General features: G+C 46.6%; 1 protein-coding gene across 2 annotated transcripts in view; it reads right to left on the reverse strand.

The window, feature by feature from the left end:
- Positions 1-1,024: 1,024 nt before the first annotated feature.
- The window catches only part of CCDC85C (coiled-coil domain containing 85C), a 252,581-nt gene continuing 238,481 nt past the window's right edge, over positions 1,025-15,124 (reverse strand). For both annotated transcript variants that reach the window (XM_015420480.1, XM_015420479.1), the window contains 3 exons: positions 12,635-12,730; positions 5,119-5,217; positions 1,025-1,114 (listed from right to left, as the gene is read on the reverse strand). In XM_015420480.1, the coding sequence (XP_015275966.1) occupies positions 1,025-1,114; positions 5,119-5,217; positions 12,635-12,730 (285 nt within the window). The remainder of the gene's footprint in view (positions 1,115-5,118; positions 5,218-12,634; positions 12,731-15,124) is intronic.

Raw genomic sequence — 15,124 nt, forward strand, 5'->3', positions numbered from 1 at the left:
ACGGGCTTCCACCAGCCTAAGCAGTAATGCTACAGAAGCGTAGAAAAGTAAATGTTGACATTGGGGGTGGGGGTGGGGGGGTGAGAGGACCACAAGCTGTACCTGGAAATACTTCCTTTTGCTATGCAACTTTCAAGAGACATAAGAGCTGGGCCATTCTTTACACCAATTCCACTTGTCCACTTATGAGTGAAAGTTGTGTAAAGGAGTGTTTTTCTGAGATCATACATAGATCGAAAGCTTTAATGTTTTAATTGCACGAAAACAGTCTAGTCGTGCATGTTGGAGGGTCTCCTTCGCACAAGCCGCTCACCCTAAATGTGGGAAGGTGCCACGCGTTTGCATCTAAAACAGCTGCCATTCGGACCTTTCTAACCTGCAACCCATCTAGCTGAAGACGACTCAGCAACCTCACACTGTGGCCTGCCAGAGAGATGACCCATCTCCTTGCTTTTTGGTTACTGTTGTTTTTGGCAGTCTCAGAGAAGTGAAAACAGGAACATTCATCGAGCCCTGGACAGGCTGTTAATTTGAAGCTACAGGGCTAACATTCGGGCTAGATGGAGCAGAAAGTTCAGCTAGCAAACTTGGGGCGGATTCTGTACAGAGAACTGGCCATTGAAGAAAGGTCTGATTTCTGTGTTTCGTTTTGTTTGCTGTTCCCAAACCCACACTACGAGAGAGTGGCTGGGGTGCAACACGGTTAAAACAGGCCAAAGCAAGAAAGTGTAACTCTGCCACAGGTCCCTTGTTTCTTCCTCCTAGAAATTCACTCGGGTTTAGGTGTTTTCTACGTATGACCATATGACAAAAGCAGGCTTTTCACTACGATACGAATGACACAAGTTGGCCATTGGAGGATAGTTAAACATTTTCCAGGATCAGCACAGCCTTTAGCTGCCTTATTTACACTATAAACAGTTACCAGACAGAAAATATATATATATAACCCTGGCAGCTAGAAGAAGACCAGTCTCTGTTCCACTTGTTCTTTTTCGTTCCCAGTCTTGCAGAGAAAAAGTTCTTATAAAGGACCCTTGAACTGGTTTCCAGAAAGATGCTGCCTGATGGATGGCTTGGAGGTTGCCGCATCACCCAGTTTTCGCCAGACGACCTACAAGCAACGGGGAAGAGAGATTGCGGCTTAATAAAACAGTCCTTTGCGGTAGCTATACCTTGCAATTCGTCTTTGTTCCACTAGATGGCACCAAGTCGCCAAGATAACTTAGCTGAAGGTTTTTTTTTAATGCTAATCGTATTAACGTCTTCTGAAATTAGAATGAGAGACATGCCTTAGTAATGGTATCAAACCAGTAAATTGGGCTTAGACGCCGAGTTCAGTATTAGGTCAGCTGCTAGCAAGCTTGCAAAAGTTGTATTCTGTTCCATCGAGTGTTAGTACCAAAGCAGGGGGAAGGTAGGGGAAAGTAACGAGTGCCTCAGATACTAGGGTCCCTTGCAGTACAATGTATGAATGCTTCAAGTGTAGCAGAAATGCAGCAAAGGTCCCAAAGCTAACACCAGGTTTCTGTGGACTTGCAGTGGCCCCCTCCAGGTCAGAACATACCTCTTCCCTGGCCATAAGAGCCTAAGAGCACTGCCAGATCAGACCAGAGGTCCACCTAGTCCAGTTTCCTGTCCCACATATCGTGTTTCCCCGAAAATAAGACACTGTCTTATATTTATTTTTTCTCAAGAAGACACACTAGGGCTTATACCACAAATGCATAGAAATCCTGCTAGGGCTTATTTTGGGGGTAGGTCTTATTTTCGGGGAAACAGGGTAGTACCCAGCCACTCTGGAGGGTCAACAACAGGGCATAAAGCCAAAGGCCTTCCCCTGATGTTCCCTCTTGGCACTGGTATGCAAAGGTTTGCTTGCTGCCTCTGAACATGGAGGTTTCCCTTTAGGCTACAGTCACGGACACTAAATAATCTACTTCCAATCCACGTTCAATGCACTTTCCAACCGGATTTTTCCACTTCACATAGTAAAAATCCAGTTGGAAAGTGCACTGAAAGTGGATTATTTCGTGTGTGTGACCGCAGCCTTAGTCACCAGGGCTAGTACCCACCGACCGCCTGTCCTCCACGAATCTGTCTAATCCCCTTTTAAAGCTGTCTACACCTGTGGCCATGACTACATCTTTGGGAAGTGAATTCCACCTTTAATCACTCACTCTGTAAAGAAAAGCCAAAGCACACCACGTGCTTCTCTCCGTTAATCCCCACTCTGTGCCAGTATCCCAGGCACGGCATAGTAGAGAGGGGGCGTCAGGGATGGCGGCACTCCAGAACTCGACTTCATGGGTGCTTGAAGCAGCCCTGAGCTCCAGGAAGTTGCCCAGACTTTGCCGGGTGTTTGCACAGAGCGAGGTAAGCTCTGCTCAGCAGGTCCCGTTTCAAAGACCATAAACAAGGAAGTGCCCACAATGTTCTTGAGAAAAATATTTCACCGTAAAACACTGGCTCCTTCCAAGCTGTGCAAACAACATTTTGTTTTATTTTGTTTTCAAGAAACTGGGGCGATGTGGGTCTTTCAAGGCATGGTCTTCAATTTCGACCTGCAATCTGGATGTTTCGAAAGAGAACAAGATTTGGTTGTTGCACAAAAACGGGGAGGGGGCCTCTGGATACTTCGCATCCTGCGGGTGTGTGTGTGTGTGTTAAATATAGCAGCCGCTACACAAGACGTACCGTCGGGTTTATGTAAAACCATCCAGGTTTGATACACTCAGGTGGGTAGCTGTGTTGGTCTGAAGCATCGGAACAAAGTTTGAGTCCAGTGGCACCTTTAAGACCAACAACGTTTTTTTCTGGGTATGAGCTTTCATGTGCATGAAAAGAAGAAGTGTGCTTGCACACGAAAGCTTAAACCCAGAATAAAACTTCATTGGTCTTAAAGGTGCCTCTGGGCTCAAACGTCATCCAGGTTTGAGGGGAACATTCCTTTGTGCTTTTCTGGCACAAGCTTTTAAACGTTTCTTGGTCTTTATGCAATGGAAAACAGGGTGCCTCTCCTGTCTCATCGGAGAGGGCTTTTTGTTTATGACTCACTTCCTTACCACATCCCATAAACCCACAATGTTCACATATTACAAGGGATCAGCGGTGGCTCACTTGTCCTTTTCAATTGGACAGGCAGTGGGGCTTTGAACCATACATTTTACTAGGATGACCACAAGTGCTATGCGGTCATGCCACCAGATCTCTCCGAACACACCTGGGATTCTCTTTTTCGCAGGAACAGGCCACTTAGCGGTTAAAAACAACCCAACCTAGAGAGCTGCATGACGGAGGATAGTGACACTCACATCAGGCACAGTGAGACTTGATTCTGAGTAGACATAGTACCAGGCTGCCACTGTGCATAGCCAGGCAGGGTTTTGATTTTCTTTAAAACAGTACCAGGCTGCCACTGTGCATAGCCAGGTAGGGTTTTGATTTTCTTAAAAACAACAACTAGACACTTGTGCCAAAGAGAAAGCCACCAGTCAGCTTCAAAAGATGTTTTTTTTAATGCACGAGTCACTGGATCACCCATATGCTTAGCATGCATGAAACAAGCTTGCAGCGATCGGTTCTGGGTACGGGAACTCCAAGCTTCTCCCATTAGCCTGGAGGGCTTATCAATGTGCACATTCCTGTGCATGATGTTCACTAGCTTCCTTCACTGAAACAGCTAGGGGACAAGCATAGGCACACCCCCAAAGGGATCTCACAGGAAGCTGCCCTATACTGAATCAGAGCCTTGGTCCATCAAAGTCAGTATTGTCGACTTGGACTGGCTGCGGCTCTCTGGGACCTCAGGCTAAGGTCTTTCACACCATCCACAGCCTGGTCCTTTCTGACAGAGATGCCAGGGATTAGACCTGGGACCTCCCCCCTCGATATTGTCTTAGAAATTCCATCTGACACCATTGCACTGGACACTGCCTCGCCGCCAACGAGGGCACCCAATGTCCCCAGGTGGCAAAATGCACAGAGCAAATGGACATCTCATAGCACACAGACGTGGATCCTGCAGACACGAGGATTTCTGCCTGTGGGACACAACTGCCTCATCTCCTCCCTTGCGCTGCAGCCCAAAATGCCCCCAAGAAAGGCTGCTCCCGCGGACCCCTAGCACAGTCGATTCAAGCCGGAATGTAAAACTTAGGCATTACCTGGAAGCAAAGGAATGAGACACAGAGGGAAAGGGCTCCAGGTATCTGCAGCATAACAGTTGGGCCCTGAAAGTACGGCCCCATGGAATTGTGGGTCAGGGCGATGGCTGGCCTAACATCTTGGTGTTATTATTAGTCTGTCACTTAACCCCCCCCCCCTGCTTACTTCTCCACCCCCATTCCCTAACCTCCCACTTGTCAATGTTCCAGGAAAAGGCAGGATCAGACTTCCTTTTCTAAACCCACCCCTTGTCCCTTTTCCTCAGAACCAAAATGGCTTCCAGGTCCTGAGGAGAAAGAGCTCACTGGCCAGTCAACCGTCTCCTTTCTTTCTCATTCTATACATGTATCTCTCTCTCTCTCTTTAAATGAAGTAGCATTATTTTAAAGACACTATGGACAGGACTAACCAGTTGGCACCAGATAAGAAATCAGTGAGAGGCAGACAGCGAACTGCAAAAAAAAGGGGACGAGCAGAGGTTTGGCCAGTAACTGAGAAGCGGATGTTCCTTTCCTACCAAGGAACTGGCATTTAAGCCATTTCTTCTCTAGGATGGAGTGTGTGGGAGGTCCCTATTGGAAGAGGCTACGTATTGCTAACTGTAGTGTCAGCTACTGATCAAACTACAATTCCCAGGATTCTTTGGGAGAAGTCATGACAGTCAGACCTAGATAAAATCAATTTAAGCTTCTCAGCTCAATATAACTTCTGGTATCATCTATGCGCTGGCATTCTGAGAGTGTTAAAATTAAGTTCTCAGTTACTTACACACATCCCACGGTTGCCAATCCTGACAGTTATTCAGTTGCCTTACTAACCAGTTTTGGTGGCGGCTCTTAAAGAAAACAAGCAAATAAAGCTGCAAGCACGGGGAAAAAGACTCTGCAAGACTAAAACACCACAAGAAAAGCCAGCAACTGAAATGAGAGAGGCTGAAAATGGATCCATTACATTGCACATTTCACGAACAATTGCTTTCTCCTTTTCGCTCAGGTCTTCTTCGTAGTTTTCTTGCATCTGCCTGTCCAAATTCTCATGCACTTCGAGGACCTACAGACAAACACATGGGACACGGAATTATAAAACGACGTTGCATACAGTGATGCCAGAAAGGCCTCCAACAAATACGCTCCTTCTGTCTTCAAGCAGTCGGGTACATGTGGTGAGCAAAGACAATAAAATATTGAAACACACAAGCACATGGAGTGGCAGAATTGGGCCAGAGCGGAACATACAGTAGAGCAGTAAAAAAACCAAAAAACCAACACCCTATGAAAATCCACTTAAACGTTTCATCCACATACATCGATTAGCTTGAACTCACAGTTAACAATGAAGGAGGAACAAATGTAATTCACTTGTTGCTCTATATACGCGTAGAACTACCAAGCACATTATCACAGGATCTTGTGTGTACATCTGTGAACTTGTCCAGTTTTGGACGCAGAAGAGTAATGCATCTCTACGGACAAGGATTCCACACTTAAGGACCAACAGTCTGACTCACTTCCCTCCCACAAATGATAGCTGGGGTAGACTAGAGGCTACGCTCGAGAAAGTCCATGGTCCAAAACTTGCCTCTGCCATGAAGTCATTAAGAGGCCTTCATGCAATCTAGCCCTTGGCTTGATCTCTAATTGGCAGTGAGGGTACAAGAAGACTTACCTACCAACCTTACAAGGTTGTTGTCAGGGGTTTTTTAATAGAAAAAGCCCAACAGGAACTCATTAGCATATTAGGCCACACCCCTGACAGCACAGCTCATTAGCATATTAGACCACAACCCCATGCCTTTCCTTGGCTGGGCAAGTCGGCCCTTGGAGAGAAGGGGAGGCGGCTTAAACTGCCTTCCCTTGGCTTGCCTGGGCACCCCATGGCTGCCTCCCTGATCCTTCTAGGGCCCCCCCGCCATGGCCCGCCTGCCTTGGAGTCGCCAGGCCTTCCCTCTGTAGCCACGCACGCATGGAGGTTTTGGCTGTAGTGGGCGTGGCCAACTCTGAAGTCAGCTGTGCGTTCCTGCCCCAAAATAGCCCTGGTTGTTGTAAAGATTACAACCAGGTAAGGGCTTGGATCCAGCAGTGCACAAGTGCTACACATAAGCAGACCGAGCACAGTGGAGGCAAATGTTCCTATTCTCTGCAAAACTTCAGTTAACGCAACACGGTCTGCAGAAGTTTAGTAACCCAACACAGTCTGTCGCATTGTGTCCTTTCTCAATATTCTAGTGCGCTTCTATTTGGACGTAACCTTTTAAGGACAACTGCATGTTCAAATGGCAACAATAATTGGACTTTTGGAATTGTCCCAGTCCTACCATTACCTCCATTTCCCACATGGTGGGGACAAACGGCAGCGAATAGTTTTGTGTGATCATGACCTGCTTGTGTGTTTGGCAAGGACATCTGGCCAGCCACGGCTGAAAGAGAATGCTACGCTACATGGGTTTTTGTCCTCATCTGGTGAAAACATCACTACATCTAAATAATGGGGGGGGGGGGCTGTCCTCTGCGCCAGTCACAGAAAGAAACAAAACCTGGTCAGCCACAGAAGAAGTAAAGGGCCTCTACATACTTGGGGTAACTCCCCAAGTATGCAGAAATACGCGACTTAGTAATTTAACCACAAGAAAAAAGAAGAATGGCTTTATGGGGTTGGGATATGTTCTAGAGGCTAGTGTAGAGACTAGTGGAAAGTCAGTTAAAGGAAAAGGGGGAGCGGGAATAAAGAAGGATCAGGGTTGCCAACCTCCAGGTGGGAACTGGAGACCTCCCAGGATTACGACTGATCTTTGCAGATATCACTTCTCCTGGAGAAAAATAGCTGCTTTGAAGGTTGGGTCTATGGCATTATATAGCACTGAAATCCCTCCCCCCTTTGCAAAGCACAGCTTCCCCAGGTTCCAAAAACTACAGTAATTTCCAAACTGGGAATTGGCAACCCTAGGGGAGGTGCCATTGGGCTCTAAGCTTTATGGTGCTGCTACAGATTAATGTAGGGTTGCCAGCTTCCAGGTGGGGCCTGGAGATCTCCTGGAATTACAACTGATTTCTAGATGATAGAGATCCCTCCTCCTAGAGAGGGTGGGCTCTCTATGGCACTACACCCTGCTGAGGTTCTTCCCCTCAGGGGTTTCCCAACCTGGAGCTGGCAACCCTAGAAGGACACGGCGACCCATCTGAAATCATGAATCAGCACTTGACAGCCATTCCATCTCCTTTCAGATCACCAGAGGAAACATGACACAGCACCATCAGCTTTAGAGACTGAAGAAGAGTAGAGACTGGACTTATACCCCGCCCTTCACGCGGAGTCTCAGAGCGATTTACAATCTCCTTTCCTCTCCCTTCCCCACAACAGACACCCTATGAGGTAGGCGGGGCTGAGACAGCTCTGAGAGAATGGCTTGAGAGAGCTTGTGACTGACCCAAGGTCACACCAGCAGCTGCATGTGGGGGAGTGGGGAATCAAACCCGGTTCTCCCAGATTAGAGTCTGTGCTCTTAACCACTACACCAAACTGGCTCTCTGTTATTATTGTTGTTGTTGAAAGCACATTTCTAGCCCTGAAGGCATCCTTGATAATGCTGAAAATGCAGAGAGAGAGTGATGTCTGGCAAAATCTCAGAAGCCAAGTGGGAACAGAGCAGTATAGTAAGTGGCAAGGGCTCTCCGTGCCCCTCGCTAGCAAAAGCATGATAAATTATAGCTCAGATTACAGAACCCAGGTTCTCTGGGTGCAGTTTTGGGTTAATTATGCAATGAATTTTGATTCTTTTGATACAGGCACACGCTGTCCTCCGCCGTGCCAGATACTTTACAGGGTTCCATTTCACTTTTCACTGAAGTATTGCAGATTGACCGCTTAGAAACAGGATACCGGATGGGATTGACGTCTCTTCTTCCCGCTTTGTGCTCAGCATCTTGGTTACACAAAATAGGTCACTCTCTTTGGGCCCTTAACCTACTTTGAAAACCGCACTTCACTGATATATTTGGGACCACTCTGCACGAAGACTGCCAGGCATTGCTTAAAATAACTCGTTCCATTTGCTTCCCCTTTGATAAAAGGAGGTGGATGCATTGAAGATGATATGAAAGACATCCACTACCGACACAAACTAGACCTCTGATGAAAAGGAAAGAATTAATTATTGATCCAGCTGGGCCCAGAATGTGGAACTAACTCATCTGGCCTCAGTACGCCTGCGGTACTGAACAGCCTGGACAACCAAATCCCAGTGCACGGCCCTAGAAACATCATGCTGGGAGCTAAACACTGGCTGCATCCACAGGATAAAGCCACAGGTCAAACTGGGGTAGCTTAATTAACAGCCACATGTAGTCCCTCCCCATCACCAGCATGAAACTTGCCAGTAAACTAGCTAAACGTCTCTTCGCCTAATTGTAGAATTTAAATATGATCCCAAGATTTAATTATATTTTAGCAAGCAGGTCATGGGGGGGGGGGCTGTTTTAAAACAAAATCTACTAGCAATTGATCACATCGGGCTGCGCTGATGCAGAAGCTGCACCTGTTGAATATCCTTATTGTTATTATTGTTATTATTTAAAAACAAAAACCTGGACCTGCTCTTGTGCCTCTACCAGTGAGTTGATGCCCAAAAAGTAAGGTGGCAAAGCCTTTCCTGGCATGTAGACAAAGCAGATTGCCCTCTGCTTAATTCCTGCAGGTCAGGCTGCTACTAAAGACAGAGGAGCATGGCCAGAAAAGAAGTAGCAACCCTGGAGGGACAGAGATGTCCAACTGAGGTTGCCAACTTTCTTCCTGACATGGGCTCTCTGCCCATTTAAGCAAGTACACCTTTTTTCCTCAGTGCATTTTAATGACACACAGTGTTCGCATTCTTCCTATTAAAACCAGAACCCTGTCCTCGAAACACAAGCCTGACTGGGGAAGAAAACAGAAGTTAGTGAGCTTTCCCCCTTTCTTGATATCTATGCACACTATCATGGCCTGGAAGAGCACCCAAGGACGTAAGGACGATTTTCGCAGCACTGAGATTTCGGATAATGAGAGCTGTGGCCCTAGAGGACCACTATAAAAATGTCAGTATGACACTTGGGCAGTGCAGAGGCAGAAACCACACAGAATGGGATTTGCCTTGCTTTCTTTTCTATTACATTCCTCAGAACGGTACTAGAGAAGAGACTTTTCCCCCCTGCCCTCTGACTCAGAATTCCTGGCACTGGTGCTTATTTGCAAATATACGTGACACCAGGAATTACTCAGGTTTCCAGCCTGTGTGTGTAGCTTTTTAAAAGAGGCATGTACCTGCATGAAATAGATCCACACTTAACATGCTTGCTGTCCTTTTCAATCCATCTGTCAAGAACAGGAGCTTTTTGCTCATTGGAAAGGAAAGGTTTGTTACTTCTGAGGTCGCCTTAGTTTGCGGTAACTCCTTGGAGTAAAGTTGATCAAAGTTAGTGGTGTGGGCTGTTGCGCTGATTCTTCTGTTTAACAGTATTGCCTCTGTCATTTATAGTCATAGGATGTGTTATGGTTTAGAACAACAAAGTTTACTAATTAATCATTGGGATATGTATAGGTTTGTTCTCATATGTTCGTGTTCAAGGGCTCTGTACCTAGCTGCTTGCATAAATAAGAGTGAATCACTTGTTTTCACATTCATTTCTGGGCGGGCGTCACTGAACAACACTGGATTTCAAAGGAAGCTGGCTACTTTTTATCAAAAGGACCTAAGGACAAGTCCTCTGAGCTTGTGCAGGGTGTCTGTTCCTTTGATGGCTAGCAGCTTAAAAAAAAAATGGTAAGAATAGGCTGCGTTTGAACAGGCTGAGTTTTTGCTCAGTCTTTTGTTCTTTTTCTGTACGGAAACTAATCTTATTGGAAACACAGAAATAACATCATAGACACTGAATGTGTATGTTGTTTCGGTTTTTGGCAGTTGGCTGAAAGGAAGACGTTCTTTCTAGACTAATATAATTCTGGCCAGTTGGTAACAATATCCTCTTGCATGGACATAGAACTGACCTGCTGGATCAGAACGTAGGTCCATCTAGTCCAGCATCCTGTCTCACACAGTGGCCAATCAGTTACTCTGGAGGGCTAACAACAGGGCATAGAGGCCAAGACCTTCCCCTGAAGTTGCCTCCTAGAGCTGGTACTGAGGTTTACTGCCTCTGAACATGGAAGCTCTCTTTAGTCACCAGGGCTAGTAGCCACTGATAGACCTATCCTCCATGAATCTAATCCCCTTTTAAAGCAGTCTATGCCTGTGGCCATCACTACGTCCGTTGACAGTCAATTCCACATGTTAATCGCTTGCTGTGTAAAGAGGTATTTCCTTTTGTCTGTCTTGAATCTACTGCCCATCAGCTTCACTGGATGCCCTCAATGTGCCTGTCCAGTGCATTCCTCCATAGCCAGAAGATGGAGGAGGAGGAGGAGGAGGTACATTGTGGTCTTTCATTCTTAAATGTCCACTCCTCAATCTCAAATTGCAAATTCATTGGGATGAATCCAATGGATCCATTCTGCTCATAGTGGTGCTTGCCCCACAGCACTAGGAGCATTTCTGGACACAAAGAGCCTTGTGCTGGGGAGGTGGGGCTTTACGATCACTGGAGGAATGGATCTGCGAGATCCACTCCATTATTATTTTAATGGAATGGAGCCATAAGGACACTGAGAGTTTGGGAAGGAGGGGAGGGTCAATTTATCTCTTTCACCTTTTTCCTGCTAAAAGATTCCCTCCCCAGTTGCTTTTGCATGGTCTGAGGAAAGAACACGGGATCGTTTACAGACACGCGGGTCAATCGCACACAGCACCTGTGTTGCAATTATGTGTTATCTGACGAAGGGAGCTTTGACTCTCGAAAGCGCATCTCCCGGAAACCCTGTTGGTCTCTAAGGTGCTCCTGGATTCGGATCTGGCTCTTCCACTGCAGACCAGCACGGCTACCCTCTGACACTAATTACGTGCTCTGTTTCTGCCATGAAGCAGGGGTGGTGAATGGTGATTTTCAGTGAGGACACGGGGAAGAGTTACAATAGCCCCTTCTCCTCCTCCCCTGTCATGTTGGTTTCTGTTGGAACTGCAAGTTGCTTACACATCAGCCATTACAGAGTTAAATGTTGTTTGTTAGCAAACAGGATGTTACGTTACATAATGTACTCAACGGCGGGAAAGTTTGTGGGAGTTGTTTACCCTAATGAAGTGACCTGTAACCTTTGTATTAGTCAACTAACATCTTGTTTGTTGAAATGCTTTGATCTAGCATTCATGTATTCACAGGGCTTTTTTGTAGAAAAAGCCCAGCAGGAACTCATTAGCATAACAGGCCACACCCAACAGCAGAAACTCATTAGCATATTAGGCCACACCCTGGTAGCACATCACATTAGCATATTAGGCCACACCCCATGTTACCAGAAGTGTGGTCATCCAGCCACACTCACCTTTTGCTTCTTATTCTATTTACCTTGTTTATTGTCAAAACCCAGGGCTTTTTTTTGTAGCAGGAACTCCTTTGCATGTTAGGCCACACACCCCTAAAGTAGCCAAACCTAATGAGTTTCTGCCATTGGGTGTGGCCTATTATGCTAATTAGTTCATGCTGGGTGTGGCCAACGTGGGAGCCAGCCGGAACTCTGTTCCTGTGCGTTCCTGCCCAAAAATAGCCCTGTAGTATTCACAAGTTTATGGCCCTTTGTGTGAACCAAAGCGGTAGTTCTCTTCTAGAAGCCAAGAGAGATAGAAAGATGTAGCTGTCAGCGTATATTACTGAGAGTAACTGCAAGTATGTAACCTTTTTATTTTATTTATTTTATCCAAAGTACCATACCCATGTTTTATTTTGTTTTTATAGTAAAGATATTTTTCTTTCACTAAGTGTGGCTCTTGTGTTTGCAATACAACCATCAACCTTGAATTAAGAATCCCAACAGTTTCTCCCATTAAAAACCTCAGCATTTTGTTCTTCAAAAAAGAAATAGTGGGAAAAGTCACGGAATTACATGTTGTGTGCAGGGTCTGCCCACAGATCCCGGCTCAGCAGCAGCTGATCCAAATGACTTTGCTACATTTCTTCCATCCAGGGATGCCGTTGCCCTTCTGCGACTTCATAAGTGAGGAAGGGAACACATGAAGTTGCTTTATGCTGCATCATCAAAGTCAGTGTTGTCTACTCAGACTGGCAGCCGCTCTCCAGAGACTCAGGCGGAGGGTTTTTCATATCACCTACTACCTGGTCCTTTCAACTGGAGATGCTGGGGATAGAACCTGGGACCTTCTGTAGGCCAAGCAGAGGCTCTGCCACTGAGCCACAGCCACTAGTGGTGCTGAGGCTGATGACTGGTCATAAAAGGAACACTTCGTGAACATGTTTTCAGCACAGGGCCCCGTCTGTGACCTTCAACATGATCCCCCCCCCCTCCACTCTTGGGCCAGGACACGAACTTCAGTCGCCTACCACATACCTACCTTCATAGCATGAACCACTGCTTCGGGTTTCTGACTTAGGGGAACATATCCCACTGCAGGGGAAGATGCAAGATCTGGAGTCATGCGAGACGGGCCCTGGAAAACAAAAACAGAAAAGCAAACAGTTGTGATGATAGATAGAGAGATGAGACTGTCCCTATTCTGACACCTTTTGGTTACTTCGTCGTTTTGCCATTTGAAGAGATATCTGGGGTGCTTATTAGCACACAAACTTAAATGGTCTTCAGATTTCAGTACCTTGTTCCACAAATCCCTAGAACCCCAGGTGTAAGCGGTGGATACATCTCGACTCTAGTGCACAGTTGGGGAGAAGAAGAAGAGGTGGTTTTTATACCCCACTTTTCTCTACCCTAAGGGGTTTCAAAGAAGCTTACAATTCCCTTCCCTTCCTCTCCCCACAGATTCTCCAGATTAGAACCTGTCATTTCATTCCCCACTCCTCCATAGGGTTGCCAGGTCCAATTGTCACACTGGTGGGGGGACTTGGGGGGCATTCTGGGAATGAATGGGAACATTGTGCAATGTGCATACATCACCCGGAAGAGACATAGGCATGCCAGTGACTTTGGGGGCAACGCTCTGGTTTTTGGGCAAAACTCCATGGTAAAATTGCCCTCAAACCATAGAGTTTTGCCCAAAAACCAGAGTGTCACCCTTCCATGTTACTGACATGTTTACATCACTTCCAGGTGACGTCAGTGCATTGCACACAATGACGCTCTTTGGGGGGGGGGATTTCCACCCACCAGCCAGCTGGCTGCTGGAGGGCAGGAGCCTGTGAAAGCAGGGGATCCCCACCCCCACCTGTGGTATGGTAACCCTACTCCACCACATGAAGCCCGCTGGGTGACCTTGGGCCAGTCACAGTTTTTTCAGAACTCTCTCAGCCCCACCTACCTCACAAGGCGCCTGTTGTGGGGACAGGAAAGGAAGGCTTTCAGACTCCTTAAGGTGGAGAAAAGTGGGGTATAAAAAACAGCTCTTCTTTTTTGTCCAACCCCTGGAACAACCATTTCTGGGGTCACAGAATCCATGCAGAGGGAAAACCATGCAGGTCACGGGGACAGAGGAGCAAGGGGAAGCAACTGACCCCACAGCAGACAGTGCAGAAGTGGAAAGAGGAGTGACTTCACCCCCATTTCTCTTCCCCACTCCAGCCCCCCCAGACTCCGTCATTCTCCTGCAGGTCCTGCTGCCCCATGAATGATTTTTCTAGGGGGCGGAAGGAGCTATAGTAACAGACAGGACTGTTGGAAAACACCGTGTTCTGTGTACCACTGACTCTTATAATGGCGGCCACCTATCCAGACATTAAATGCTCCCGACTGTGCATAAAGATTACGACCAGCCAGAACAACTGTGTTAGTAAATGTTCTCTTAAATATTCTTAATCTGAAAACAAATACATAAAACAATGGCCAGTTAGGTCCATCTGCTAATATACCCTGCTTCACGCTGCGGTGTAGTGCAGGCTATTACAGAGCAAATGAATATACCACACAGCAGACAATAAAGAAGAAGAAGGAGAAGAGGAGGAGGAGGAGAAGACTGGATTTAAAGCCTTCCCTTCACTACCCAAAGGAGTCTCAGAGCGGCTTACAAACTCCTTTCCCTTCCCCTCCCCACAACAGACACCCTGTGAGGTAGGTGGGGCTGAGAGAGCTCTGACAGAAACTGCTCTTTTTCAAGGACAGCTGTGCCACAATTATCTTTAGCAATAAGTAATGAGTGGAGAATAAGTAATGAATGGGGCTGCGGTCGCTCAGTGGTTAAGACGCTGAACTGCAGACCGGAAGGTCGATAGTTCAGTAGTTTGAGACCTGAGTGCCGCAGGACGGACTAAGCTCCCATCTCTGGTCCCAGCTCCTGCAAACCTAGCAGTTTGAAAGCAAGAAGGTAATAGCGTTCCGTGTGCCTTGGCGTCTAGTCATGCCGACCACATGACCACGGAAACATCTTTGGACAGCGCTGGCTCTTCGGCTTGGAAACGGAGATGAGCACCGCATCTCTAGAGTCGGATTCGATTGGCTTTTGAGTAAGGGAAACCTTTACCTACCTTTACCTAATGAGTGGAGAAGCGGTCCTTGGTGTGAGAATAAGTGTTACAACTATAGAAATGCTGGTACTTTTATCTATGGAATGCTAGAGATTGTGTGCACATCCACATACGCAAAGTCCACCTATCCCTCTCACAAACAGTTCAAGGTTGCTTCTGCAAAACACATCCCCCAAAAGGGCAAACGAACAACCAGCATGTAGCCATGCAGATTCATAACTCCATTAAAAACTGTTTAAAAACATAACATTCCTAAAACATCTCAAAGGCAAACTGAACTCTTTGCAAGGAAGGTGCATTTCGGTGGCTCTTCTCTGGACTTTTCCCTGCTCTACTGTAATTACTTTTGAGATACAGCAAAATGTCAGGATTTATCCTGCACTTTCAAAACATGCACTAAAACAGTTCAGCCT

This window comes from Gekko japonicus, unplaced genomic scaffold (genome assembly GCF_001447785.1).
Source record: "Gekko japonicus isolate JY-2015 unplaced genomic scaffold, Gekko_japonicus_V1.1 scaffold448, whole genome shotgun sequence".
Taxonomy (NCBI): domain Eukaryota; kingdom Metazoa; phylum Chordata; class Lepidosauria; order Squamata; family Gekkonidae; genus Gekko; species Gekko japonicus.